The 27,387-nt window shown below is 39.9% G+C and overlaps 1 protein-coding gene across 2 annotated transcripts; it reads right to left on the reverse strand.

Moving 5' to 3' along the window:
• Positions 1-1,876: 1,876 nt before the first annotated feature.
• On the reverse strand, positions 1,877-27,387 carry LOC103695928 (ankyrin repeat and SAM domain-containing protein 6-like). Of its 2 annotated transcripts, XM_039131031.1 has the most exons (3): positions 26,205-27,387; positions 26,010-26,094; positions 1,877-2,376 (listed from the first exon to the last, which is right to left on the reverse strand). In XM_039131031.1, the coding sequence occupies exon 1, from the start codon at positions 27,371-27,373 to the stop codon at positions 26,291-26,293; it is 1,083 nt and encodes a 360-aa protein (XP_038986959.1). In that variant the 5' UTR covers positions 27,374-27,387; the 3' UTR covers positions 1,877-2,376; positions 26,010-26,094; positions 26,205-26,290. The 2 variants fall into 2 exon arrangements, with proteins under 2 accessions (XP_038986959.1, XP_008775600.3); XM_008777378.3 differs by lacking the exon at positions 26,010-26,094 and having other exon boundaries at positions 26,205-27,367.

The raw sequence follows: 27,387 nt of genomic DNA on the forward strand, positions 1-27,387 counted from the left end.
GGATATCACACAACATAGGGTCTCCATCCATCATTCGCCCATCACCCCATATCTAGTCGATCACCGTCACTTAGTCCCCCTCCAAGATGATATGCTTAGTTTTCAACACCTGTCTCACAAAGGTGATGACTTTCTATGCTGTTCTGAGCTCCAATCCTATGGTTGTCAATTCGGCGGTGCTTCACCCCCCCCCCCCCCCCCCAGTAGCAATCAACCTAAAATTATAACTCCAGATCACAAAACCCTGCTCTACCTTCATCACTGGAAGCGCTACCATCGAAGTTCATCTTAAGATGATTGAGGGATGTGAGCTCTCAAGAAACATCGACAAACTTGAGCGATGTAACGGCTAAGAGAGGATCCTACATGTCCCTGGCCATCCCAGATGAAGTCGTCGTGGTAGTCCTAGTGATCTTCACTACATAAAGGAGAGCATGATCCACTACACACCTTAGTGACGCCTACTTGTCCTCAAAGGCCCAAACATTCCTATTCGCCCCACTCAATTATCCTCGAGCTGCGCGCAACCTCCCTCATCATTTGAAGAAGATCATTTGCAGAACGAACAGCCTGGGGCAGTGGTAATGAGACCCTCCTCCAAATCCATGCCATCCTCGGGCAACCAATCAAGGTATGGCTGATGGACTTCTCTACATTAGTACAACTACAACTCAAGGGGATCCGGACACCCTTTTCCACCGACACACTCATAGTTGGAAGGCAACCCTAAACCATCTTCCACAATAATAGAGCCACACGAAGATGGACTCCCATCCTCCAGATTCATCTGCCTAGCAGCACCCCCTCTCAAAACCTCCTATAAGTTTGTAGCCCGCACCTTGGATCTTCTTGTGCCGCTCAAACTAACCTATCCAACATCTCCTCAAAAGGTACCGTAATATCTACTTCCTATGTTGTGGAAGAGATATTTGGTAAAAAAATCAGAAAAGTGTTTTAGCTTCGCTAGAAAGCTAAAACTTCTTGAGAGAAGCTCCAAAATAAAGCTTCTTGGGAAAAATACTTTTAGCCTATGTTGAAAAGTTGTTTTGATTTATAAAATTTTATTTTTGAACCAAAATATCTATAATAAAATATTATAATTATAAAAAATATTCTTTTATATTACAGAAATCTCTAGAAGACCCAATAAAATATTAATATATAATAATAATAATTATAACATTATATTTTTATTATTGTATTATATTATAAAAATAATATTATACATTATATCACAATACATTGATATGCTATGTTATATAATCTCAAATTATGTTGTATTACTATGCTATAATATACAATATTATATTACTATATTATAATAATATTATATTGTATTACATTAATATTATACTATATTATATATTGATGTATTAATACATATTATATTGTATTATGGTATGTTGTATAACACTATATAATATCTTTTATGGTCATTTTGTTGTACTAAAAATATTTTCTCAGTTTGCTTACCAAATACATTAAAGTTTCATAGCATTTTAGAAATATAGCTACCAAATAGTAAATAGCTTTTTATAAAAGCTCTAATTCAAAAAGCTCTACTGTCAATAGCTCTTCTAAATAGGGCCTAAACCTCGATTCTATCAAAAGCAAATGGAAGGCAAAGAATAACCAACTCTATAACAACTCAAAAGGTTTACAATGACAAACTGTTTGGAGTCATCACCATTATAAGCATAAGCTTAATGGGAGTTCAAATCCTCTTCTGAGCTGGAACATTCAAGGGCACATAAGAACATGCAGAGCTGATATGATCTATTTCCTGGACTGAGCCTACAAAGATCTAACTGGTCCATATGGATCATTGGATACATGCAAATAAGATAAAACACAGTTGGAGAAATGACAAACAGTCTAACCACGATCACGGCACGCAGCACACATCTTATAAAACAAAATCAGCAAACCAGCTTTGGATTACATTAAGACTTTGACAACTGCTGTGCTTAAGAACAGAAGCCATGTGCCAGATGTTCAACAGCAATTAGGTTATGGTCAACTATACATCAAGAACATATGATGAGGATCGAACACGGAGAGCTACAAAAGTGTCGTCAAAGATCCATCCCCTGTACAGCACTGAGATAACACCAGTTGGATGTCAGCGTCCGCAAAATAGACGAGGAGAACAGCAAAGGCCAAACTCAATGATCCAAATAAAAGATGCAAATAAAACGGAGACATATAGACCAAAATAGAAAGGCACAAACAATAAGCGAGCAGGACCCAGCTACAACTACCACTGATCCGAAAAAGCACAGAACCACCAGCATCAGGACAAGCATAGTTCCCTGCATGTGATTCTCTCTGAAGGGCATTTTGATGAGCATACCATCAACATCGATCGTACATATCCTTCATGGGAAAATAATGTAAACAGGTTATCATAACAAGTTATGGTCCCTTGTAGAGAAGGATATAGCATGAAGCATCAGACAACACATTCTAGGAATCTTACGAGATAAGAATTCTCATAAAGCAACACATAAGAATAATGATAGTAAAGCTGAGATACAAGAATTAGAAAAGCAAACCCTAGAATTCCAGTTTCTTTATATCCAACTAAATGCCACATGCCACAGCAAATGTATCACCTGCTATGCACTCACCAGGCTAGAATTTTTTAAAACAAAAAAACGCAAAATTCATGTATCTGAGAGACTGATCAGAAGCAGCAGCAAAGTTACTATGTTCAACTACCAGTATGACCTGATTGAGACATAAGTTTCAAATATAGGAAAAGAGACGGAAGCACGAAACAAGTCATAGATTTTACTTAACCAATGCTAAAAGGAAAACAAAGCAAACTTGGACAAAGTTTTATGATTGGAAAAATGTGTTCCAATTAACTATTAACGGTGCAAAACAACACCAGTAAGAATGATATTTACTAGTAGTTGCTATCATAGCTTGTTACAGAAGAAAAATTGGCCATATGCTTATACCTGTAAATTACAAATTTTAGAAGAAAAGATCAAAATATATCAAATGGCACAAGATAAAGTACAGATGATCTACGACTTTCTTTACCTGTTCTTGTCTCCAGGCAGAAGCAAGAAACACATCTTGACATGATTATGAATAATGATCATCTCACAAGAAAGAAAACATATGAACAGCAATTTGAAAATGTTTCTCTAAAAGGAAATAACTTTTTGTGCAACGTTACAACATGAACAAATGGACAATTACCTAGAGTCACAGCTTAAACCTTTAATCTTTAAACTTCACCAGAAAAAGTTATATTCCAAATCTAAAGTAAATATATGGAAGATATTCCATAAGCACATCTCTTATAATGCTAACTTGAGGTGCTATGGAAGTATGGCAGTTCATTCTAATGCAACATAAATTTATCTAGAAAAAGTTATCTCAAAAGACAGTTATGTGCTAGTTTATAGAAAAGCACTAGGTTGGTCACAATGTAGAAAATAGTAAACAGAATGATCTTCAAGTTCTGGTGAATCAATGATTCATTGACAAAATTTTCCGGTATGTGTTTAAAGATCACCATACGGAAAAATTTGGATATTCAAGTTCATCCCTCATTTTACTTATAATAAAAGAGAGCCATGTCAAAGAACATTTTTGAAGAGATCTATAAAACAACAAACTGTTGATATTTCATATGATTCATATATAGCAGGTAGCATGGAACTGATGAGAAATAAGAACACTTCAACACTCAATTACCATACAACTGAATCTGCTAAACAAACCTCCTGAATTTACAAAAGAACAGAAAATTCCCATGAAAATAAGGTTTTTACAGCATCCATACGCATGGATTTTGTGAATTCCATCCCAACTAGGAATTGATTCTACCCTTTAAGTACATATCAAGCAGTTGATTCTGAGCTCTAGTTTGGCTTCCTACCAAATAAAGTACTCCAACTAGCCTCAACCTATAATTGTTCAAGTTAAAACTCATAAAATGTCCCATTGCGTATAGAATTTTCACTGACAACCAACCACCATATGTGCCACAACCAGAGAGGAAGTCATACGTTGGTTCTCTCAACTGAGAGGACTTATTCTCTAGTCAAAATATTCTTCTTCCGCCTGCCTATTGCTGAAAAAACATATGCAGCAAAGGAGGACCTTATATACATGAAGACTAGAAACTACAGGGTTCGAAATCAGAGATGGGATTTACCCCCATTAGCAAGATGGGCAGTGAAGAGTCTGCTGACACATGGTACTTTGCAGAATTGCAGCATCAACAATCAACTATATTGTCTTATTCTTCAAAAGATCCAGAATATCTTCAACACCTAGTTTTTACATTCTTCAACTTGTCAGTATTAACTATTATATGTCCTGCGATCAAGTGAAGCATCAACTTTACTCACATTGGGAATCCAAGATTGTCAAAATATTCCTTCTAATCTAACGCTCAACTAGTCCACCTTCATTACTCATCCATACACAATCTCAAATGAAAACTTGCACACAAATTTGTTCTTAGTTATTGATTTTTTGCATTAAAAAAAAACACTTTTCTTTGAAAACATAAGTGTCCATGTTCTCACTTTCTTAACAAGACACAATGATTTTTCCCAGACTCTGGCATCCAGTGCAATGAACTAACTAATTCAGTTATCAGTGCTGACAGAGTACTGCTACCTGTTATAACTCGACAAGTATGACACAATACGAAACCATGAAACTTCATGTCTCAAAAATACTGTAGACAAAGAACGAATACCCAAGTTGCTTTTTATTAAAGAAAAAATGTGAAGATACTTGTTCTGTTGACCTTATATCGTATTTTTATTTGATGATAATCACTAAAGAGATCACTCTGAGAACAGTACTCGACATCTTCTAATACTCTTTTGTCCTCAAGAAAAAATCTTGGAGTTATCAAAGCTAGAATGGTGAATCAATTCATGATCCTAAATAAAAGTCCTCAATGTGATAGCTTTAAAACCAATCTTAGCAGCTTGTGCTTAATAGGAATCATCTGGTAATATAAGTAATTTGATAGGGTTGAATCACCAATTTCAACAGCAGCCAAAACTGCCACCAAACCTTTTCCCATTACAATGGAGCTTGATATGGAGTCAGGAAGGTTGCACCAAAGGACTAAGAGATATTACAGCATTACTTTACAATACCAGCTACAAATGTATCATCAACCCTCCCACATGTTGTTATGCCATTGGTTATTCAGCTCTGAGTCTCCATTCCTCTTTAACAATAAGGACCAGCTTCATTTTCATTTCAACTTTAAGTTTATTTCCCTTCTCATAGTTGACAATTAGTACCATCATGGTTTTCCAAAACAAAAAATGGTAGGTACAGAGATCCACCACATCACATGCTTTCCAGTAGAGATCAAATAGTGCTTACAAATCTCTGCAGCCTCCGGTCACAAATATGCCTAAGCAATTTGGCATAATATTTTACTAATTCTTTGGATTTTTCCATTTCAATATCTGCCAGTGATAAATATTTAGTGTATTGTTCCACACAATACTAAAAGATAATTTTACACAATAAGTCCAGGCTAATAACTTTTGGCACATACATGACCCTTCTGCAACTAAAACTTGGTCCGCACACAAACACAATTATACCTGGTCCTACGAGTAATATCAACTTCATCGCACTCTAATAACTGGTCATCATATTGGCTTAAAATATGCCTAACAGTTTCATCTTTGCATGTATTTATAATTTCTCTTCAAGGGTAACTGAAATAAGAACATACCATTTTACCCCACTTGTAGCACTTTCTCTGTTTTCAATCAAGATAGTATGTCATTCTCATCCGTGTTGATGTTTCAATAGCTCTGAGCATGTAATCCAGAAAAAGTGCAAGTTTGCCTCACATATAGCTTTCATCTATTGTCTGATATTAGGCATTGTTTGCAGTCAACACCCACATAGTTGCCAACACATCTAGACTGATACCATACAAGCTTGCTTGCACCAGAAATTAACTTAGTCTAGTCACATCTCCCAAATGCTTCCCCATCCTAATTGTATCAAATGCTTTTCCTGTTGTTCGCTTCTTCTCAGAATATTTAACCACTCAATGTAACAAGTTGATGTGATTCATTTGTCGGTTGGTTCTCTTAAATTGTTTCTCAACTCTTCGTTTTTTTTGCTGTTGTCGAGAACCCATACATAACTTGGGTCCATAAAATCTACATAAACTGTCAACTTTGCCTAGTTAATTTAGTTCAGAGAATATAGAACAAAAGGATCTAAGATCAACATCTGCTTTTTACAAAATTCTCACTACAGCTGCACCTGCATGTATAACTGTTGCAAAAATTTATGAAGTTCTACAAAATCTTTGGACATGTTCATATAATTGGAAAATCTCCATGCCAATCAACCAAACTAAGAATTTATCCTGGATGACCATAAAAAACAAGAGTGCCATTCAAGTGGTGGTTATTCTACTCCCGAGATCACTGATATATTTGATAGCAATCTCAAGGATAACAAAAGCTCTATTCATCATAAGCCATCACCAAAAATACCTGGCTTTTGTAGTTCCGACCAGATCTACATTGCCATTACATCTGCTCAATTGTTCAACCCCCATGTCCAATTTCTAGACAAATATTTAAAATTTAATATTACTCCTCAGAATTCAGTTCTTTCAGGTCATTATCAATGGAAACTTCCTTTTCCCATTTTTACATAATAGTAGACCAATAAATGCAATGATAATGCAAATAATCCATTAAACTTGCAGAAAGGTTTTATTAATAAGAAGAAACTACAATGCTGCATCAGAAAAAAATTAATTTTGTAATCAAATAACCAATCGGAAGCAGTTCCACATGGTCTTTTGGAAATCATTACTCATGTGCCAATATCAAATAGCTCCTCTTCAGCAATTGTAATATAACACCACTACAACTGCTGAATAATAGTCTGTGGCTGCCTTAAATTCTGCTCCAATATCCTCTAGCTTGGCGAACCTCTAATGGCATCAATCATGTTCCTTTAGAATTGTGTAATAAGCCCATTAGGCCACTCACCACTCTCTCTCTAAGGAGTCTAGACTATATTGTTCCCATCTTGCAATCTTATTAACCATCCCATTAACCGGATCCATTCTGCACAATTTTTAACTCTCCAACTAGTAACAGTAAGAAAAATCACGTGTCAATATCTCCTTTGAGACAAAAGGATTTATGATTTTGTTCATTCAGAAGCCTCTCTAACGTAAAGTTCATATGAACCTTCTTCCACAAGATTTTTTTTTTTCTTAGAATCCAAATATATATCGATGTCAAGACTCAAAAATTTCCTCCACCCATTCATCCTATAAGTTGATCTATAGCTTCTATTCCTCAAAGATAGTTTTCAAGAATTTACTTGTTTTCCAGCTTTTCCATGACATTAATAGTATAAAAGGATACCTAGTGCTGTCAAATATTGTAACCATAACCATCAACCCCTATCCCAACTATTTGGAATCAGCTTTTATTATTTAGGCCTCAACTATTTTGAGCTTTTGTTGCTGGACCCAACAAAATATGAAGTACTGAGCTGCATCGGTTTTAAGCTTAAAGGTAGCCTATCCCATCTTTCCATCATAGGTTCCAGTACTTATGGGATCCACACAAGATTAACTCTAGCTTTAAACACCAACCTTAAAGACATTTAACATCCTTGGTTGTTACACAGATTAAGTGCTAACTAGTGATGAGAACATCAAGCAATGGTGATGTGGGCCCAGGGCAGTTGTAAACTTGATGCCTTTAATGTTTGCAATCAAGAGGTGATAATGGTGATTTCAGAGGATAATCGAACCCTGTGGGTCCTCGTAGCTGTGTATGCTAGTACAAATTTTCGACAATGAAGGATTTTGCGGGGGGAGGCCTCTTAGTTGATCAATCAGGATTATCCGATGTTGGTGGTAGGGGATTTCAACTGCATTGTCGACCCGAATGAGAAGATGGAGGGAAAGGCTTTTACTTAAAAGAAGAGGATTAAGAAGTTCCAGGACTTCATCATGTCGAATGGTATGATAGACTTGGAATTCTCGGGTCCAAGATTTACATTGTGTAATAATCAGCAGGGGCGGGCCCAAGTATGGAAGAGACTAGACAGAGCCTGTGCTACAGCTGGATGGGCTCAGTGCTTTCCGGATCATCAGGTTAGCCACTTGCCGAGGATCGCGTCAGACCACAGCCCACTACTAGTTAGTACTGATGCACTGGTTCCAGGTCGCTCCCCCTTTAGATTTGAGAAGTTCTGGCTATGTTACCTACGATCGTGGGAAATGGTGAGGGAGGCATGGGGTGTACACGTTAGGGGTAATGCTATATATCGGGTATCCCGCAAATTGGAGTTGACGAGGAGACAATTGCGGAGGTGGAATCGTGAGGGAGTTGGGAACATTTTTAGGAAGATTGAGGAGTCGGAGGAGGCCATCGCCACATTGCGTCCCAAGAGGCCGTGAGGGACAGTTTATCGGACGAGGAGATGTGTGAGCTCAGGTCGCTTTTAGCACTGCATGACTCTCTTCTTCGACAGCAGGAGATTTTCTGGAGGCAAAAATTACAGGTACAGTGGATCTTGGAGGAAGATCGAAACACCACTTTCTTTCACCAGGCGGCTATGATCAAGAGGCACCGGAACAGGATCAAGGCTATCAAGGGTGAGGATGGGCAACTATTGGAGGACCCTGATACGATTCGGAGGGTGTTGGAGGGCTTCTTCAGGGCTAGATGGACCGAGCAGTTAGAGAGTGGCAATCCAACGGTTATACCGGCACCGTTGGTTGGAGTCTTGGAGGAGGACAAAGCAGCACTGATCAGACCGGTGTTGGAGCGAGATTCGGAAGGTGGGAGGATGATAGTGTTATTTCGATGATTAATACAACCATTGAGAGAATATCAAATTAATAATACAGTTTAACGTGATACATCAATAATGAATACGACACCCTCGATACATTCATGATATATTAAGAGAATGAGATCAAGACGTCTTCTAACAACGAGATAAAATTTGTAGTAGAAAAGAGATAGAGAACTCTTAATTCTAATTCAGCAAAGTTTCAAATGAAATATACTCTTAAGGACAAAACAGTGATTTTCATTGTTAAGGGTATGTAGCTCTATCGTGGCATACACTCAAAATTGCTTGAAATATGTTTCATTGATTATATGAATTAGTCTAACCTTACGATGCAGGAAAGTGTGGATTGAGTCGACCCCAAGCTAAGTGGAGTCGACCCTGGCACACCATGGAACCATCTGGCACACCCCTGCAAAAATGGCACAAATGAACAGTAAGTGAAGTCGACCCCATGTATCTTTGAGCCGACCCCAAAAAACCTTGAGCCGACCCCAGTTTGAAGCCTCAAGATAACAACTCTCTGGAATTCACTGAGAGGGCCAACCCCAAGATTCCTTGAGCCGACCCCAGCTGAAGCCGACCCCAGGAATACTTGAGTCGACCCCAATGGAGCCGACCCCAACTGAACATAAGTCGATCCCAAGGTTGTGTTCAAAACTGTCTCTGGAATTTCTGAGAGGGTCGACCCTAATAAAACTTGAGTCGACCCCACTGTAGCATGGGTCGACCCTACTGTAACATGGGTCAACCCAAAGAAAGCTTGAGTTAACCCTAGTGAAAATAGCCGAAAATACAAGGTTCTGTGGTTCCTGAGAAAGCCGACCCCACTGTAGCAGGGGTCGACCCCACAGAAAGTTGGGTCAACCCCAGAGAAAGTTGAGTCGACCCCAAGTCTGATGAATAGTAAGTTGAGTCAACCCCAGAAAAGTTTGGGTCGACCCCAGCACGGGCAATGGCATAATGGCTAGTTCTGCAAAAGTGCTTTTTGACCTCCCAACGGCTAGTAACGGATAGTTTTTCAAATCTAACCAATGGGACGTGACCAATAGAAGTGGGCAAGTATTTAAAGTGACACTATTCATCAGAGGAAGTATCTTTTGCCAAGAAATCAAAGTTCATTCAAGAAAAAGCAAGCCCTAGCATTCTTTATCAAGGTTCTCCATTTAAGTCTCAAAAGGAGGTGGTTGAGCAATCTGAGTGTGCAGTCAACAGCTCCATCAAACCATTGTGAAGTGAAGGAACCTTGCCAAAGAAGAGGAGCATCCTCAAAGCGATAACTATTTTCTTATCTCTTCGATGTAAAATTGTTATATTTGCTCTTCTAAGAGTTTCAAACTCTTTCTTCTTTATAACTTTGTAAGGTTTGTTGGTGAGCCCGTAAAACCAACAGTGAAGGTTTGTTGGTAAGCCTGCAAAACCAACATAGATTTTTGGTGATCCCGGAAAACCAAAATGTAAAGGTTTTTGGATTGTGAGCCCGGAAAACAATCCAACTGTAATCCGCGGGATTATAATGAATTCCCAAGGGGACGCTTGGGGAGTGGATGTAGGTGCTTAGGAGAGCACCGAACCACTATACTTGTTGTGTGTTTGTATTGTGTATTGTTCTAGCTTCACTACACGCACTCAATTAATATTAACTGAACCACTCACTCATCAATTGATTTAATTAAAGGATTAAAAAATTTAGAAAAACCAATTCACCCCCCTCTTGGCTTATCACCTTGGGCAACAAGTGGTATCAGAGCTAGGTGCTCTCATAGTATTTGTTGATCTCACGATCAAGAGTCAAAGATCATGACAACCCAAATAGGATGTTCTATGAGCGAGGGGCAATCCACAAATAGACCTCCTCTATTTAATGGCACTAATTATACATATTGAAAAACTAGGATGAGGATATTCATTCAAACTTTAGATTATGACTTGTGGAATATCATAACTAGAGGACCACACACACACAATTAGTATAGAGGGCACAATCATTCCTAAACCAAAAATGGATTGGAATGAGAGTGATAGAAGACTAGCACAATTAAATGCTAAAGCAATTAATGTACTTTACTACTCACTAGATGTAAATAAATTTAATATAATATCTACATGCATCTCCGCGAAAGAAATTTGGAATAAACTAGAGGTCACACATGAAGAAACTAATCAGGTTAAAGAGTCAAAAATAAATATATTAGTACATAGATATGAATTGTTAAAAATAGAATCCACAGAGTCCATAACTGAAATGTTCACTCAATTCACGAAAATCATAAATGGACTAAAGAGTTTAGGAAAGTCTTATACTAACTCTGAACTAGTGCGAAAAATTCTCAGGTCACTACCAAGAGTTTGGGAGGCCAAGGTAACTGCAATTCAAGAAGCAAAGGACCTCAATATACTACAATTAAAAGAACTTCTAGGATCACTCATGACCCATGAGTTGACCATGAAACAAAACTCAGAAGAGAAGGTCAAAAAAAAGAAGACCATTACCATGAAGTCTACGACTCCAAAACAAAAAATTGAATCAGAAGAGTCTGATGAGAAATTTGATGAAGAAGAAATGGCTATGCTCGCAAGAAAATTCAAAAAATTTATAAGAGGGAAGAAGAAATTTCATAAAAGGAAACCCTTCCTCAAAGGTAGCTCGAGCAAAGAAAAGGGCTGACAAAGAAAAAGAAAAGAAAATGCCAATTTGCTATGAGTGTAACAAGTCCGGACATTTCAAGATAGATTGCCCGGAATTTAAATGGATGACAAGAAAGCTTAAAAAGAGAAACCTAATGGCTGAATGGAGTGAAAGTGAGGAGTCAAGTTCGGAAGAGGAAAATCAACAAGAGACGGCCCAAATCTGCTACATGGCCAATGACAATGAGGTAGATTCCGAACTTGAATGTGATTTTATAGTAGAAGAGTTACATGATGCATTTTTAGAACTCATGGAAGAACACAAGAAGCTAATCAATAAAACTAAAGTTCTAAAAGATGAAAATCAATCTCTTAACAAAGAAAAGCTGAAACTATCTAATGACTATGAAACATTAAGTAGGAAGTTCACTAATGAAACCAAAAGTCTAATTACTGAAAAATTCAAGCTAAAAGAAGATGCAGAAAAATACAAATCCTTAGTGGACAAGTTTACACTTAGTTCAACTAAATTAAATATGATTCTTGATAGTCAAAAAGCTGTATATGATAAAACTGGGTTAGAATATAAAACAAATAGGAAGCAAAAATACTTAAAGAACATATTTGTGAAAGCCAAAAATGAAAATATAACTTGTCATTGCTGCAATAAAGTAGGACACAAAATATATGAATGTAATTTTAGAAAGTCCAACTATAACAAATTGAGTGATAAGAGTAAGCTAAAATCCAAAAAAATTTGGGTTCCAAAAGGAATATCAAGTACTAACCCTAAAGGACCCAACATAGTTTGGGTACCTAAAGCATATTCTTGATTTTAATTGCAGGAGTGTCTTACAGCTAATAAGAGGGATAGATAATGGTATCTAGATAGCGGCTGTTCAAAACACATGACAGGTGACAGAGAACAATTTGTCACTTTGGAATTTAAGAAGGGTGGAGTGGTAACCTATGGAGACAATGGAAAAGGACTTATCATTGGAAAGGGTAAAATTTATATTACTCCATCCACTTTTATAGAAAATGTTTTATTAGTTAATGGTCTGAAACATAACTTACTTAGCATAAGTCAATTTTATGATAAAGGTCTTAAAGTCATATTTGAAGCCTCAGTATGCATAATCACAAATCCTAAAGATAATAGCATTGTACTTATGGGACATAGGCATTGAAATATTTATATGGTAGATCTTAATGATTTAGGCAAGAAAAATGGATTATGCTTAATCACTCATGAAGAAAGGAAAAGTGAAACAAGTTGGCTTTGGCACCGTAGACTAGGACATGCTAGTATGGACTTAATATCAAAACTAGTCAAAAAGGATTTAATAAAAGATGTGTCAAAATTGATTTTTGAAAAAGACAAAATCTATGGACCATGCTCATTAGGAAAGCAAACAAAATCATCTTTCAAATCAAAGAATGTAGTATCAACCACTAGGCCTTTTGAACTCATACACATAGATCTATTTGGGCCTATTAGAACTGCAAGTCTAGGCGGGAAAAAGTATGGACTAATTATAGTAGATGATTTCTCAAGATATACATAGGTGTCATTTCTTGCACATAAGAATGAAGCATTTTCAGCATTCTTGAAATATTATAAAAATATCATAACTAAAAAGAAGCTCACCTTAATTGCAATTCGAAGTGATCATGAAACTGAATTTGAAAATCAACACTTTGAAAAATTCTGTAATGAAAATGGTATTTTCCATCAATTTTCAGCACCTAGAACGCCTCAACAAAATAAGGTTGTTAAAAGAAAAAATAGGACATTGGCAGAAATGGCACGCACGATGTTATGAGTCAAATCTTCCAACGTACTTTTGGGTGAAAGCCATAAATACTGCTTGCCATATTTTAAATCGTATTTTAATACGTCCTATAACAAAGAAAACTCCTTATGAACTTTGGAAGAATAAGAAACCAACTGCTAAATATTTAAGAGTATTTGGGTGTAGATGTTTTATTTTAAACAATGGCAAGAAAGATCTAAGTAAATTTGATGCTAAGTCAGATGAAGGTATCTTCTTAGGATACTCTACTTCTAGCAGGGCATACAGAGTATTCAACAAAAGAACTCTTATGGTTGAAGAGTCAATTAATATTATTTTTAATGAGTCTGATAGTGAGTCTCCTATGAGAGAGTACTTTTGATGATGATGCAGGAATTATTGAGTTTGAAAAATTGAATCTTAATGACGTGCCAAATCAAGAAAAGGAAGATGATCGTGTGCCACTACAATCTCAAGACTTGCCAAAAGAATGGAGATACGCACATGGACACTCTAAAGACTTAATCATTGGTGATCCATCTCAAGAGGTAAGAACTCGATCCTCTCTTAGAAATTTAAATGACTATCTTGCTTTTGTTTCATAAATAGAACCTAAGACTTATGAAGAAGTTGAGAATGACATAAATTGGATTAATGCTATGCAAGAAGAATTAAATCAATTTAAAAGAAGCCATGTATGGACATTAACTGAGAGACCAAAGCATAATTCTGTAATTGGAACAAAATAGATTTTAGAAATAAATTAAATAAAAATGAGGTAGTTATAAGAAATAAAGCTAGACTTGTAGCTAAGGGTTACAATCAAGAAGAAGGAATAAATTTTGAAGAAACATTTGCTCCCGTGGCTAGATTAGAAGCTATTAGATTACTTATAGCTTTTGCATGCTTCATGGATTTCAAATTATATCAAATGGATGTAAAAAGTGTCTTCTTAAATGGTTATATAGAAGGAGAAGTATATATAGAGCAACCCCCTGGTTTTGAGAATCATGAATTTCCTGATCATGTATTTAGATTACATAAGGCACTATATGGATTGAAACAATCACCTAGGGCATGGTATGATCGACTAAGCAAATTTCTGTTAAATAATGATTTCAGCAGAGAAAATGTAGATAAAACACTTCTTCTCAAGAGAAAAGACAAAAATTTGCTAGTAGTACAAATATATGTAGATGACATAATTTTCGGTGCCACTAATGATAGTCTTTGCAAAGAATTTGCTGAATTAATGCAAGGAGAATTCAAGATGAGTATGATGGGAGAACTAAATTTCTTTCTCGGATTGCAAATCAAGCAAACTAAGGAAGACATCTTTATTCATCAAACTAAGTACACAGGAAATATTAAAGAAGTTTGGAAATAACAATCACAAGAAAATAGGCACCCCAATGAACCCCACTAGTAAACTAGACAAAGATGAAAAAGGAAAAAGTGTAGATATGAAGCTCTATAGAGGCTTAATTGGATCTTTGCTTTACCTCACTGCTAGTAGGCCAGACATAGTATTTAGTGTGGAAATATATGCTAGATACCAATCAGATCCTAAGGAGTCACATCTAAGTGCTGTCAAAAGAATCCTTAGATATTTGAGAGAAACCACAAACATAGGATTATGGTACTCTAAAGACTCTTGTCTAGACTTGCTTGCATATTCTGATGCAAATTTTGCTGGATGCAAATTAGATAGGAAGAGCACTAGTGGAACATATCAATTCTTAGGAAATAACTTAGTATCATGGTTTAGCAAAAAGCAGAATTTAGTAGCATTGTCAACGGCTGAGGCCGAATATATAGCTGCCGGAAGTTGTTGTGCTCAAGTACTATGGCTCAAGCAACAACTAGAGAACTATGGAATCAAACTAGACAGCATTTCTATAAAGTGTGATAACACTAGTGCCATTAACCTTACCAAAAATCCGGTTCAGCACTCTAAGGCCAAGCATATTGAAATAAGGTATCATTTCATTAGAGATCATGTGCAAAATGGGAATGTATGTATTGAGCATGTATTTACCGAAAAACAATTAGCTGACATATTCACAAAACCTTTAAGTGAAGATAGATTCTGCATGCTTAGAAGGGAATTAGGCATATGTGATCCCTTTGATTGAAAGCAAATGAAAAGAACAGGTTGTCTCATGATACTCTCCAATTTTGAAAAACCCATGAAATAGTAGTAAAATTGTTCATTTATAGACTCCTTACTCATATATCAATGTCCCATAACGATTTGGTAAGGATCAGGAAGGAAGAATTAAAAAAAAACCTGAATCGGGGCCAACCCGAGCCAGAATGGGGTCGACCCCTCCTTGAGTCGACCCAAGAAAAATCTGGAGTTGACCCAATGGCGGGACCCATTTTTAAAAGGGAGACCCGTGAGCCATTTTAGGGCATTCTTTTCCTTTGTTCTCTTCCTAAAATCCTATTTCCCACTCTCCAATCCCTTCCAATCAACTTCAAACAGTGCTAGATTGCTTCCCTAAGCCGTTAGATCAAGACCTAAGGAAGCACTTGGTGAAAATGGGACCCAAGCGAGCCGTTGCTAAGAGATCCGGAAGAATCTCACAGCCAACCATCGTAGAAGGGCATGCTAGAGAATCTTCTACAGTGCCTCCACAAGGTGACATGTGTAGAGCCTCCTCCACCTCCTTCCCCCTCAGTTCAACTTGCTAAATATGCGGAGAGACCGGTAATCACGGGAAGAAGGATCCATTCTGAATTTTTGGATCAAGAAGGGTTCCGGTTGGGTGATTGGATTCGAAGACAAGGATGGGAGTATCTTTGCTCCCTAGATTTAGTGACCTACCCAGGCTTAGTTCGTGAGTTCTATGCCTTTCTAAAAGTCGGTCCGGGAGGGCTTGTGTTTGAGGTCCGAGGAGTACGGGTTCGTGTTTCAGAAGAAAGCCTAAGTGAGTTGCTTCATCTCTCCTACAAAGGAGCCACACCAAAAAGACCAGAGAACAAGTTGAGGGGTCTACAGATAATTTTTAAGAGATGATTTTGACTATTCAGAAAATTTAATAGCTAGCTCTCTATCAGCTGAGATGAGATTATTGCACAACTTCATAGGTCGGATATTGTTTCCGAAGAGTGGAAGATTTGATCACATATCTGAACGAGACATGGTAATTATGGAGCATGTCATTCAGGGTATTCCCCTGAATCTTCCAGCTATGATGATCAGGCAGATGCGAGAGGCCATATGCAAATCAAGAGTTTCTTTTCCCTACGGAATGATACTCACCCTGGTATTCAGGCAGCATGACATATGTATGGAGGAAGAGATATCCAGGTATCTGCTATTTACCGACATCTACACTGTACGGTCCTTAGTTCGCATGGGTTATGAGAAGGTGGACGGTCAGTGGGTGCGTGGAGGTGCAGGGATACATGCACCGGAGGGTGATGCACCAGAGATTGGAGACTCTATCCCTGAGCCTGAGATACCTGCGGATCATCCTACAGCACCTTCAGAGGCTGGACCTTCGTCATCCACACCTACGGGATGTACAGAGGAGTTTTGGAGTAGGATGACTGAGCTTGTGTCAGCTCAGGTGAGGACTCTCTCTCTGATGGCATGATGAGCAGGATGGATAGTATAACTGCTGAAATTAGAGGCCTCAGAGACCAGGTGGCAGCATTACAGAGAGAGAGAGGCTCATGGTCCATATGTGCCCGAGCAACTGAGTCAGAGGTTTCGGCACAGAGTCACCCAGCTCACAGAGGTCCACGACAGACTCAGTCCCATCAGGCTAGACCTCCCCTCGCGACTTATGCTAGGAGGATGAGGACTAGATTACAGCTCTTAGATTCTCCCTAGGCCCGATGATAGCACTACAGGAGTCCATCATGATTAGTGCCTAGGATTTATCTAGTTCTCATATGCATTTTACTTTGTTGATGTACTTTACACCTTAATTGAAGAACATTGTACTTTTGGCATTAGTGTACTACAATATTTCATTTTGATCAATGAAATTTAGATTTTATCATGTATTGCTTCTACCTATCTATTGCTGTACATTCTTTTGATAATAACAAAAAAGGGGAGAAGTAAAAAAAGAAGTTGCGATATAGGGGGAGAAATAAGTTTGCAAATTATAGGAAGAGATAATATTCACTTAAGGGGGAGCAATATGTAACAATGAAAATTTTCAAAACAAGAAAGTCTGAATTTTCAATCAAAATTTCTGAATTTGGCACATACTTCTCATGCCTCGATACATAACCTGAAACTCTTGCTTTATCTCAAATTTTTGAAGTTTCATCATTAATAAAATACAAAAGAAAGGGGGAGAAAATCAAAAGTTCAAATCAGTAATATTTGGATGAAAGAGGGGAAGTCTTCATTTTCAAATTTGAAAAGCTGAAATTCAGCAACTTGAGCTCTTTCTAAAACAAAACTCCTAATTTTAATATAAGTGTCAATCTGCTCATGCCCAATGTTTTGTAATCATGAAAAAGGGGAAGATTGAGGATGATAGTGTTATTTCGATGATTAACACAACCATTGAGAAAATATCAAATTAATAATACAGTTTAACGTGATACATCACTAATGAATACGACACCCTCGATACATTCATGATATATTAAGAGAATGAGATCAAGACGTCTTCCAATGATTAACAACGAGATAAAATTTGTAGTAGAAAAGGGATAGAGAACTCTTAATTCTAATTCAGCAAAGTTTCAAATGAAATATACTCTTAAGGGCAAAACAATGATTTTTATTGTTAAGGGTATGTAGCTCTATCGTGGCATACACTCAAAATTGCTTGAAATATGTTTCATCGATTATATGAATTAGTCTAACCTTAAGATGCAGGAAAGTGTGGATCGAGTCGACCCCAAGCTAAGTGGAGTCGACCCTGGCACACCATAGAACCATCTGGCACATCCCTATAAAAATGGCATAGATGAACAGTAAGTGGAGTCGACCCATGTATCTTTGAGCCGACCCCAAAGAACCTTGAGCCGACCCCAATTTGAAGCCTCAATAAAACAACTCTCTGGAATTCACTGAGAGGGCCGACCCCAAGATTTCTTGAGCCGACCCCAGCTGGAGCCGACCCTAGGAACACTTGAGTCGACCCCAATGGAGCCGACCCCAACCGAACATGAGTCGACCCCAAGGTTATGTGCTCAAAACCATGTCTCTGAAATCCCTGAGAGGGTCGACCCCAATGGAACTTGAGTCGGCCCCACTGTAGCATGGGTCGACCCCAAGAAAGCTTGAGTTAACCCTAGTGAAAACAGCCGAAAATACAAGGTTCTGTGGTTCCTGAGAAAGCCGACCCCACTGTAGCAGGGGTCGACCCCACAGAAAGTTGGATCAACCCCGGAGAAAGTTGAGTCGACCCCAAGTCTGATGAATAGTAAGTTGAGTCGACCCCAGAAAAGTTTGGGTCGACCCCAGCACGGGCAATGGCATAACGGCTAGTTCTGCAGAAGTGCTTTTTGACCTCCCAATGGCTAGTAATGAATAGTTTTTCAAATCTAACCAATGGAAAGTGACCAATAGAAGTGGGCAAGTATTTAAAGTGACACTATTCATCAGAGAAAGTATCTTTTGCCAAGAAATCAAAGTTCATTCAAAAAAAAGCAAGCCGTAACATCTTTCATCAAGGTTCTCCATTTAAGTCTCAAAAGAAGGTGGTTGAGCAATCTGAGTGTGCATTCAACAGCTCCACCAAACCATTGTGAAGTGAAAGAACCTTGGCAAAGAAGAGAAAAGCATCCTCAAAGCGATAACTATTTTCTCATCTCTTCTATTAGTGTAAAATTGTTATATTTACTCTTTTAGGAGTTTCAAACTCTTTCTTTTTTATTACTTTGTAAGGTTTGTTGGTGAGTCCGTAAAACCAACGGTGAAGGTTTGTTGGTGAGCCCGCAAAACCAACATACGTTTTTGGTGATCCCGAAAAACCAAAGTGTAAAGATTTTTGGATTGTGAGCCCGCAAAACCAACATAGGTTTTTGGTGATCCCGGAAAACCAAAGTGTAAAGATTTTTGGATTGTGAGCCCGAAAAACAATCCAACTGTAATCCGCGGGATTATAGTGAATTCCTAAGGGGACGCTTGGGGAGTGGACGTAGGTGCTTAGGAGAGCACTGAACCACTATACTTCTTGTGTGTTTGTATTGTGTATTATTCTAGCTACACTACACGCACTCAATTAATATTAACGGAACCACTCACTCATCAATTGATTTAATTAAAGGATTAAAAAATTTAGAAAAACCAATTCACCCCCCTCTTGGCTTGTCACTTTGGGCAACAAGGTGATGTGGTCCCTTTTGGGGGACAAGGCCCCGGGGCTGGATGGCTTTCCACCGCTATTTTTTTGGAGGTACTAGGCGATAGTGGGACAGGATGTGATTGCGGCCATACAGCAGTTCTTCACCACAGCAGTGATGTCTACTGATTGGCAGAGGACCTTTGTTACCCGGATACTGAAGCGGCAGGATGCTACAGAGCCAGATCATTTTCATCCGATTAATCTGTGTACTACCTTGTACAAGGCCACGGTGAAGATACTAGCCGTCAAGTTGAGGGGTATTCTTCCTAGGCTGATCAATCCAGAGCAGAGGGCCTTTGTGGGTGGGCGAAGTATCTCAGATAGTGAACTCGTTGCTCAAAAATTCATGTTTGATCTTCGTAGGGCCTCGAGCAGGAGGAGCTTGATGGGGATCAAGCTAGACATGGAGAGGGCCTCTATGACAGGATGAGGTGGGACTTTGTGCAGCAATCTTTGGAGAGGTTTGGATTCCATGAGACATGGATCAGATGGGTCATGGGTTGTGTCCGAGTCCTGTCTTACGCTATCTTGGTGAATGGTACGCCACCTCAGTTTTTCGAGTCATTCGAAGGTCTGTGCCAGAGGTGCCCTCTCTCGCCATTGCTCTTTATACTTGGCACAGATGCGTTGTCTAGAGTGCTACAGCATGTTATGTTTACTCAAGAGCTGGAGGTCTATAGACCAGTGCCGGAGGCCACTCCAATCTCACATACGCTTTATGCAGATGATTGTCTACTGTTAGCTTGGACGACTAGACAGGTCGCTCGGGTCATCTGGAGGATCCTTCAGGACTATGTGCAGTGTCTGGTCAACAGGTCAATGTTAACAAGTCAGCAGTTTGCTTTAGCCTGAAGACCAGACCGGCTGTGAAGGCCTCCATATTGAAGATTCTGGGGGTGGGAGAGCAGGAGGGGGTGCTGAGGTATTTTGGGGTGCCGCTCTCCGGCCAGCATCTTCGTAGCAAGGATTGTTCCTTCCTTGAGCTTAGTATCAGACACAGACTTAAGGATTGGCAGATGTATTCACTTTCCATGATGGGCATACCTTAGTATGATCAGTTCTTTCTTCGATCCCCATCTACTTTCTCACCAACTCATTCTTACCAATAGCGCTTCTAAGGTCTCTGGAGCAGATCTTCAGGAACTTCATATGAGGGAGAGGTGGCGGCAGAGACGACATTCATTTGGTGGCGTGGGATGTCATTTGTCAGCCGACCAGTTATGGAGGTTTGGGGGTGCAATCTTTGGTGGCGAGACGGGAGGTCTTAGCAGCACGATATGTTGCGAAATTTATAGTGGAGCCTAACGGCATGTGGTCCTCCCTGATGAGGGCCAAGTATGGCACTTTAGTGCACGGAGCTCGAGCAGACCATCACCATTCAGTGATCTGGAGGGAGATGAGTGCTAGAGCTGCGTTGGTCTTCCGAAGATCAGATGGGCTATTGGTGATGGACGATCCATGGATGTGCTGGAGGACAGCTGCGTGACTGAGCAGCCGATCAGTAGATTGCCAACCATGGTGGATACGTCGAGGGTACCCGGTTACAGGGTTAGTGACATGTTCGAGCCCGGTGGGGGATGTTGGAGAGGTTGATTCGGAAGGTCTTTGGGGAGCAGCTGGCAGAGATAGCTCTGGCCCTACCGATTCCTGCACGGGAGAGTCAGGATAGGCTAGTTTGGTTACCGACAAGTCGGTCGCGAGTGCGAGCTAGGGATCTTTAGATGTTGCTGACTACAAAGCCAGTCCGGCGGATAGAGGAAGGATGGATTTGGAGGATATAGGTTCACCCACGAGTGGCGCTCTTTATATGGAAGGTGGCTTAGAGCTGCCTACCGACTAGATTTCTGCTTACCCAACGAGGGGTGAGGGTCTCTCCGTGCTATGCAGTGTGTCCAGATATTGAGGAGACCACGAATCATGTACTTCTGTGATGCCCCATGGCCAGGAAGATATGGAGCAAGTCTCCTGTTCCTCTGCCTCAACCGGTGGAGTCGGCACAAGACCTGATTCATCAATTAAGAGTCTCTATGCAGAGTCCTCATCCTGTTGAGGCGGGGATTTTATGGGCATTCTTGGCTTACTACATATGGCTGGATAGGAATGTAGGTTTGTTCGAAGGTAGGAGATTACCGCCGAGGATGGTAGTAGACAGAGCTTTGCTTCATGCAGAAGAGGTCACCACTACTACCGTTATGTTTTCTTCTGGGATGGCCAGGGATATCTGGGGCTCCCCTTCTGCTGCCACAGCATCCAGGTTCGCCCATGCCTCATGGGAGCCCCCACCTCCTGGTCATTTCAAGGTGAACTTTGATGGTAGCATGTCAGTGGACCGGTTGTCTGAAGGTGTTGATTTTGATCAGAGATTATCTAGGCAGACTAATAGCAGCTGATGGCCGTTGCACGCCCAGACTTACGACGATTGGAGCGGAGCTCCGGACAACCTGGGAGGGTTTATCCTATGCTAGGCGAGTACTAGGTGTTGAGCGTATATGCCTCGAAGGTGACTCCTTTGCGGTGATTGAGTGGGTTCGTGGAGTGGATTGTTATGGGGATGGCCACCCTTTTATTCGTGAGATTCGCAGACTGGCGCAAGAGGTAAACTATTTTCAGGCACTACATGTGTTTCGAGAGGCGAACAGCGTAGCCGACTAGATCGCGTCTTTCGTTGCCCGGCACTCCGAAGAGATCATCTGGACATCCGTAGGAGATATATTTTTCTTTTTTTTTATCTGGCAGGATGTACTCATACTAGAGCTATATGAATTGCCGTTTTCACCAAAAAAAAAAAAAAGATATCAAGCAATTCAATGGCCTGGTCAATGTCATCATATCTTATAATTAATTAAAGCCCATAATAATGATCCAGTTTGGCTAATCCACCTACCTCATCATTAAAACCCGAAAACAAGACCAGAAAAAGTTACATTTCTTCAAGGTATTAAATAGCTTACCTAGAAACTCTTTCCAAGTCATTCTAGATATTTATAAACCCTATTGACATAATCTGAAAAATAAATAAAGAATAATTGCTACAACTAAAGGTTTAAATCTTAGTTGCAAGAATTTATTAACTTGGATGTTGATACATGCACTAGAGAATTGTTCTCCACTCAATTTTTTCTTCCCATGCTCTTGCAGGTTGCAATATATTGAATAAAAATTCCAATTGGTATTGATACATCCATCCAAACCACATAACATTTATTAAGTAATGCACATTTCGACCGTGGCTCTTTGAAACTAATACAAATACCTTTCCAAAGTGCAAATTAAATGAACTCAATATAACACCTCCCCCCCCCCCAAAAAAAAAAAAAGGAAAAACTTCAATACAGTATCAAGTAGAGTACTAGCTAATTATACCATTGAGGTAATTCTGTTTCTGAGTTATTTTAGGTTTGTAACCTGTCCCCCACACCCAATTGTTTTGGCCCCCACTCTCAGTGCATGCAACTTAAAATCCCATAAAATTACAATACCTTAGATTCCCTTTAAAATATAAGCTTGCTATTTATTTAGGTCTATCCTTGTCATCATTGCTCAAAAGCCCCACTAATTCAATTATGCCAGCATTACCACTCAAACTACCTGCATGTTCCTCGGGACATCACCACCACCATCAAACCTTGACCTATGTAGTCAAAACAATGGCAACCTGACCCCAGTCACCATTATATGCATGACTGCCTAGACAAACCCTCCCCCCGCCTGATTTGAGAGAGAAATAGAGTGTTGAAAGAGAGAGTGAGAAAAAGTCTATAATAGGAAAGGTACCTTCATGTCTGTAAGCACCATATAAGCAGCCACATTGGTTGTCCTGTCCCTAAATTCAGGGTTGAAGCACCTGAAATGATCAAAGCTCCTAGTCTAGCATCCAAAGCCATCATATTGTCTGACCTACATAACTTATAAAACTTGATGAAGTGATTTAGAAACCCAACCCCTTCACTCCCTTTTATCTAGACATGGGACATAGGAGTCAAGTATCCTATAGAATCTGATACAGCAACCTCAAAAAAACTCAGACATAGGCAGACCCATTTAAATGTCATTTTGGGCAACATGCATGTTTCAATCAATAAACAAAAGAATAAATATTGAGATGAGGAGACATTAAAATCGGCCAGACTAGACCAACACCAGTTCACCAGTCCATACACCACACTAGTGATGTTACTGTTAAGATCACATAATAGCTGATAGCAGTTTCCTAAAATCTATTAAATAATAAGAGAGATAGCTATTAAAGAAATAAAGGAAAGGGAAGATAAAAGACAACCGGGTTTTGAAGCGGATCATGCATAGAAATCCCAAAAAATAATAATAATAAAAGGACAAGGGATTAAAAAGCCTGGTTTTGAACCAACCAAGAATGATGGTGGTGGTGATCATTTCGGGTTGGGTTTTTGTTTTATAGAGGGGGGGGGGGGCATAAAGAGACTAATACAATCCTAGTTCCTTTGCTTTTTCCCTCATGATTTCTTGATGTTTAGAAAGAAATACTGGTGAGTTGAGACCATTGAAAAGATACGTATAAGCAAGCATGAAGAGTCAATACCATGGAACATGCTATTAAGACATCATGCCATGTCTGGTGTTGCTTGCCATGATCCCCATTTGGATATGGCACAAAATTTGAAAAGCACCATTTCAAGGTAAATTATATCTACCCTTAAGGTCTCACTAGCCCCATGGTAAAAACATCAAACATCAACATCTAAAAACATTAAAACTTGTGCAATCAGAAAAATCATAACCAACCGATATGCATCAGTTTATCTCTAATATTTAAAAAAAGATGAGATGCACACACATCAGCATATTACAAGTACTTTTATAGAATGAGCTTTCAACTCTTGGACCCTCTGGCATATGCATTGGCTTTTTCATTCGCTTGTAAAAGAAGAGAGACGAGCAAATCTTCAAAAGAGTTTGCTAAAGTCTTAACCACTCATGAGCTGCAGTTGACCAAATATCATTTCTTCAAACTCATCACTTAAAAACCAAATTTCTCAAAGACCCCTTTCCTGCCTTGTCTACTATAAAATCTCAGGAATATTGCCTATCTCGCTAGAAGATGACCGTATAAAGGTCAGTCCATCCATCATCCTCGGGCCGTAGATGGAGAAGAAAGTTCTCACCACAGGCTAGACTAACTCAATTAAAATCATGTAAGGTCACCACAACTAGCAGCCAAAAAAATGATGGCAACATACTACCCTGCCAGAATTTCTCTTTATTTGTTTCTTTTCAAATGTCATGCACATGAAAGTACCATTTAATTTCTTAACCCTCCGACATAACCCAAATTCTCACTCCAACATCCAAAACTTGAGTGGTTGACAAAATTGATGTGGTACCCATGGTCAATTCCTTAAGGTAGCTGTGCTGCTCCATACACCTCAAGTAATGAGTACAAACCCCCATCTTATGTAGACATTTTCCAAGTAAAGTTGCATTTACTTATTCATGAGTCATGTCCATGATACCCTAGCTTCACCGCACTTTTTCAGACTTCCTATATTATTCATGATTCTCCTTTCAAAAGATAATCTTCTACATCCTTTTGAGAAAGCTCAATGAGGAACTACAAGAGAATGTCACCATCACCAAACACATCAACAAGAAGTCCACAAGTATCCAATAATACAAGATCAAAAAAAATCTGCATAACTGAATATTCAAAGCCTAATAACTACTATTCTCCTTCACCAGCTAAGCATGTCCTATAACAAGTGTTGTATGGACAGTATTGTATTTAATGTTTAAGGCATTTGCTAGAGATAGTCTGAATAAGCTAAAATATGATTGAAATTACCTCCCCTGTTTTATAGGAACATTTTCATGAAGGAACACACAACACTGAGAGAGATATGCACATCATAAAGTAGAAACCAATAAATAGAAAATGATAATATATTATTCTTTTTCATTGTGATCCAAAACCATCACATGTTTATTATCCTTATTCCTAGATTGAGGTTTCTAGAGCAAGATGTATCAAGAGTTTGGAAAGATGAATGCATGTCCCAGAGCGAGATGCTTGTCAAACAGGCACAAGATAAAAATTCAGTGGCAACATAATTCGATAGTTCCACCCCTAGCTTTTACCTCTCTTGGATCTATCTGTATGCACGTCTATAAATTTCTTTTTATTCCTCATATCAAGCTAGTATGATGTAGTGAAGCATGAAGAGTACAATGAGGAAGAAAGAAAGACTAGTTCCAAAATTTAAGAAACACAAATTGTGGAATTCATAGCAGCATCCACATCATCATCCCTAAGCATCTATTATTGAAATTATGATGCAGACTAAAGGTTGTGAAATGAGAATCGAATCCTGAAACCATGTACAGCTAAATTAAAAGATGTCCATTTGAATCTCGCACTAATACAGTGACTCACAAGTAAATACCATAGTTGTAACTTCTAATACAATTCAAAACAGCCCCTTGCCATGTTATCTACCAAGGGCAGCTATCTCAACCATCTGACCAGAAAAAAATGGCAAGATATCATATCTTGAAGCAAGTGAAAATATTATGTCAGGAAAAACTTATATCGAGTGGATTCATAGAAAACAGAGGAACACCAACCAACCATTTCAGATTCGCAATTCTCATGTTGGCCACCAGTTTCAAAACTGCTTTCTTTTTCCCTTTCAACATCATTCCTGACAGGAACTCTCACAAGAAGCCCTTCTGCAGCTTTTGGATGGCGCAGAACATCTTCCTTCTCGACCCCACCGCATTGATACCCATGTCCTTCAGATCTTCAAGGGTCAGGTAGGGTAGCACCTCATCATCCACCTCATGGATCTCGAACACCGGCGCATACCGGCCCAGCCCCAGCCGGTTCAGCCACGACCGGACCTCGCCGTCCTCGTACGATCCGCACCGTCCATTTTGATTGTCCCAATCCCCACCGTCGGTCTCCGACGGCAAATCCCCTTCCACGGCATCACTGGCCGGACCTATATCCCTGCTGTCCGAAACCCTAACCCTAGCCCCCGCCGCCGCCCTCGTGCACTCGGAGTCCCCCCCCCGGAGGTCGTCGAACTCCCGATACCCTTCTTCTCCGGCGTCCTCCCCGCCGCTCGATTTCATGTCGGCGCCGTCCGTGCCCTCGTCGACCTTGGAAGTCCAGGCCGACCTCACCCGCCTTGCGACGGCCCGCCGAGCCTTGGCGTCCCGGATCCCCCGCCGGATCGCGACGGCGACGGCGACGGGCTCCGGGATCTCGTCGACGGGGAGGACGACCCTGTCCTCAGCGGCTCCGGCGGCGCCGGAGGACGAGGAGGGCAGGGGAAGGTCGGGGGCGTCGCGGGGGTCGTCGGGGCCGAGGATGGTGAGGGGACGGGTCTTGGAGGTGGGCTTCCAGGGGTCCTTGGACGGCAGGGGGTGGCGGGGATGATCTCCGACTAAGGAGGAGGAGATCTTCCACTGCTTGCCGCGGCGGAGGTGGGGCTCGGAAGTGATGGCCGCGGGCTGCTCGCCTATGTCGCCGAGGCGGACGCTGGGGCGACGCTGCCGCTTGGAGCCCGGGACGAAGGTTTCGCCAGCGATGGTGGCGGCGCCGTTGGTGGGGGCCTCCGGCGGTTGGGGTTCCGCCATGGAGCTTCGGGTAGAGAGGAAGGGGGGAAATAAATGGGGAAGCGAAGGAGGAACGGAAAGCGGACACTCGCGAGCGGAAAAAGCGGAGGTTTTAGTTTTTGGAAAAATTATTGTTTCCCCGCTCCGGTTTGGGTGAGTCCTGCCCCACGTGAGCATTACATCATAATATA

The sequence above is a fragment of the Phoenix dactylifera genome, chromosome 10 (assembly GCF_009389715.1).
Source record: "Phoenix dactylifera cultivar Barhee BC4 chromosome 10, palm_55x_up_171113_PBpolish2nd_filt_p, whole genome shotgun sequence".
In the NCBI taxonomy this organism is placed as follows: Eukaryota; Viridiplantae; Streptophyta; class Magnoliopsida; order Arecales; family Arecaceae; genus Phoenix; species Phoenix dactylifera.

What these genes read in the sequence shown, in the direction of transcription:
- LOC103695928 (XM_039131031.1), bottom strand. Translation starts at nt 27,373, where the DNA reads ATGCTCACGTGGGGCAGGACTCACCCAAACCGGAGCGGGGAAACAATA.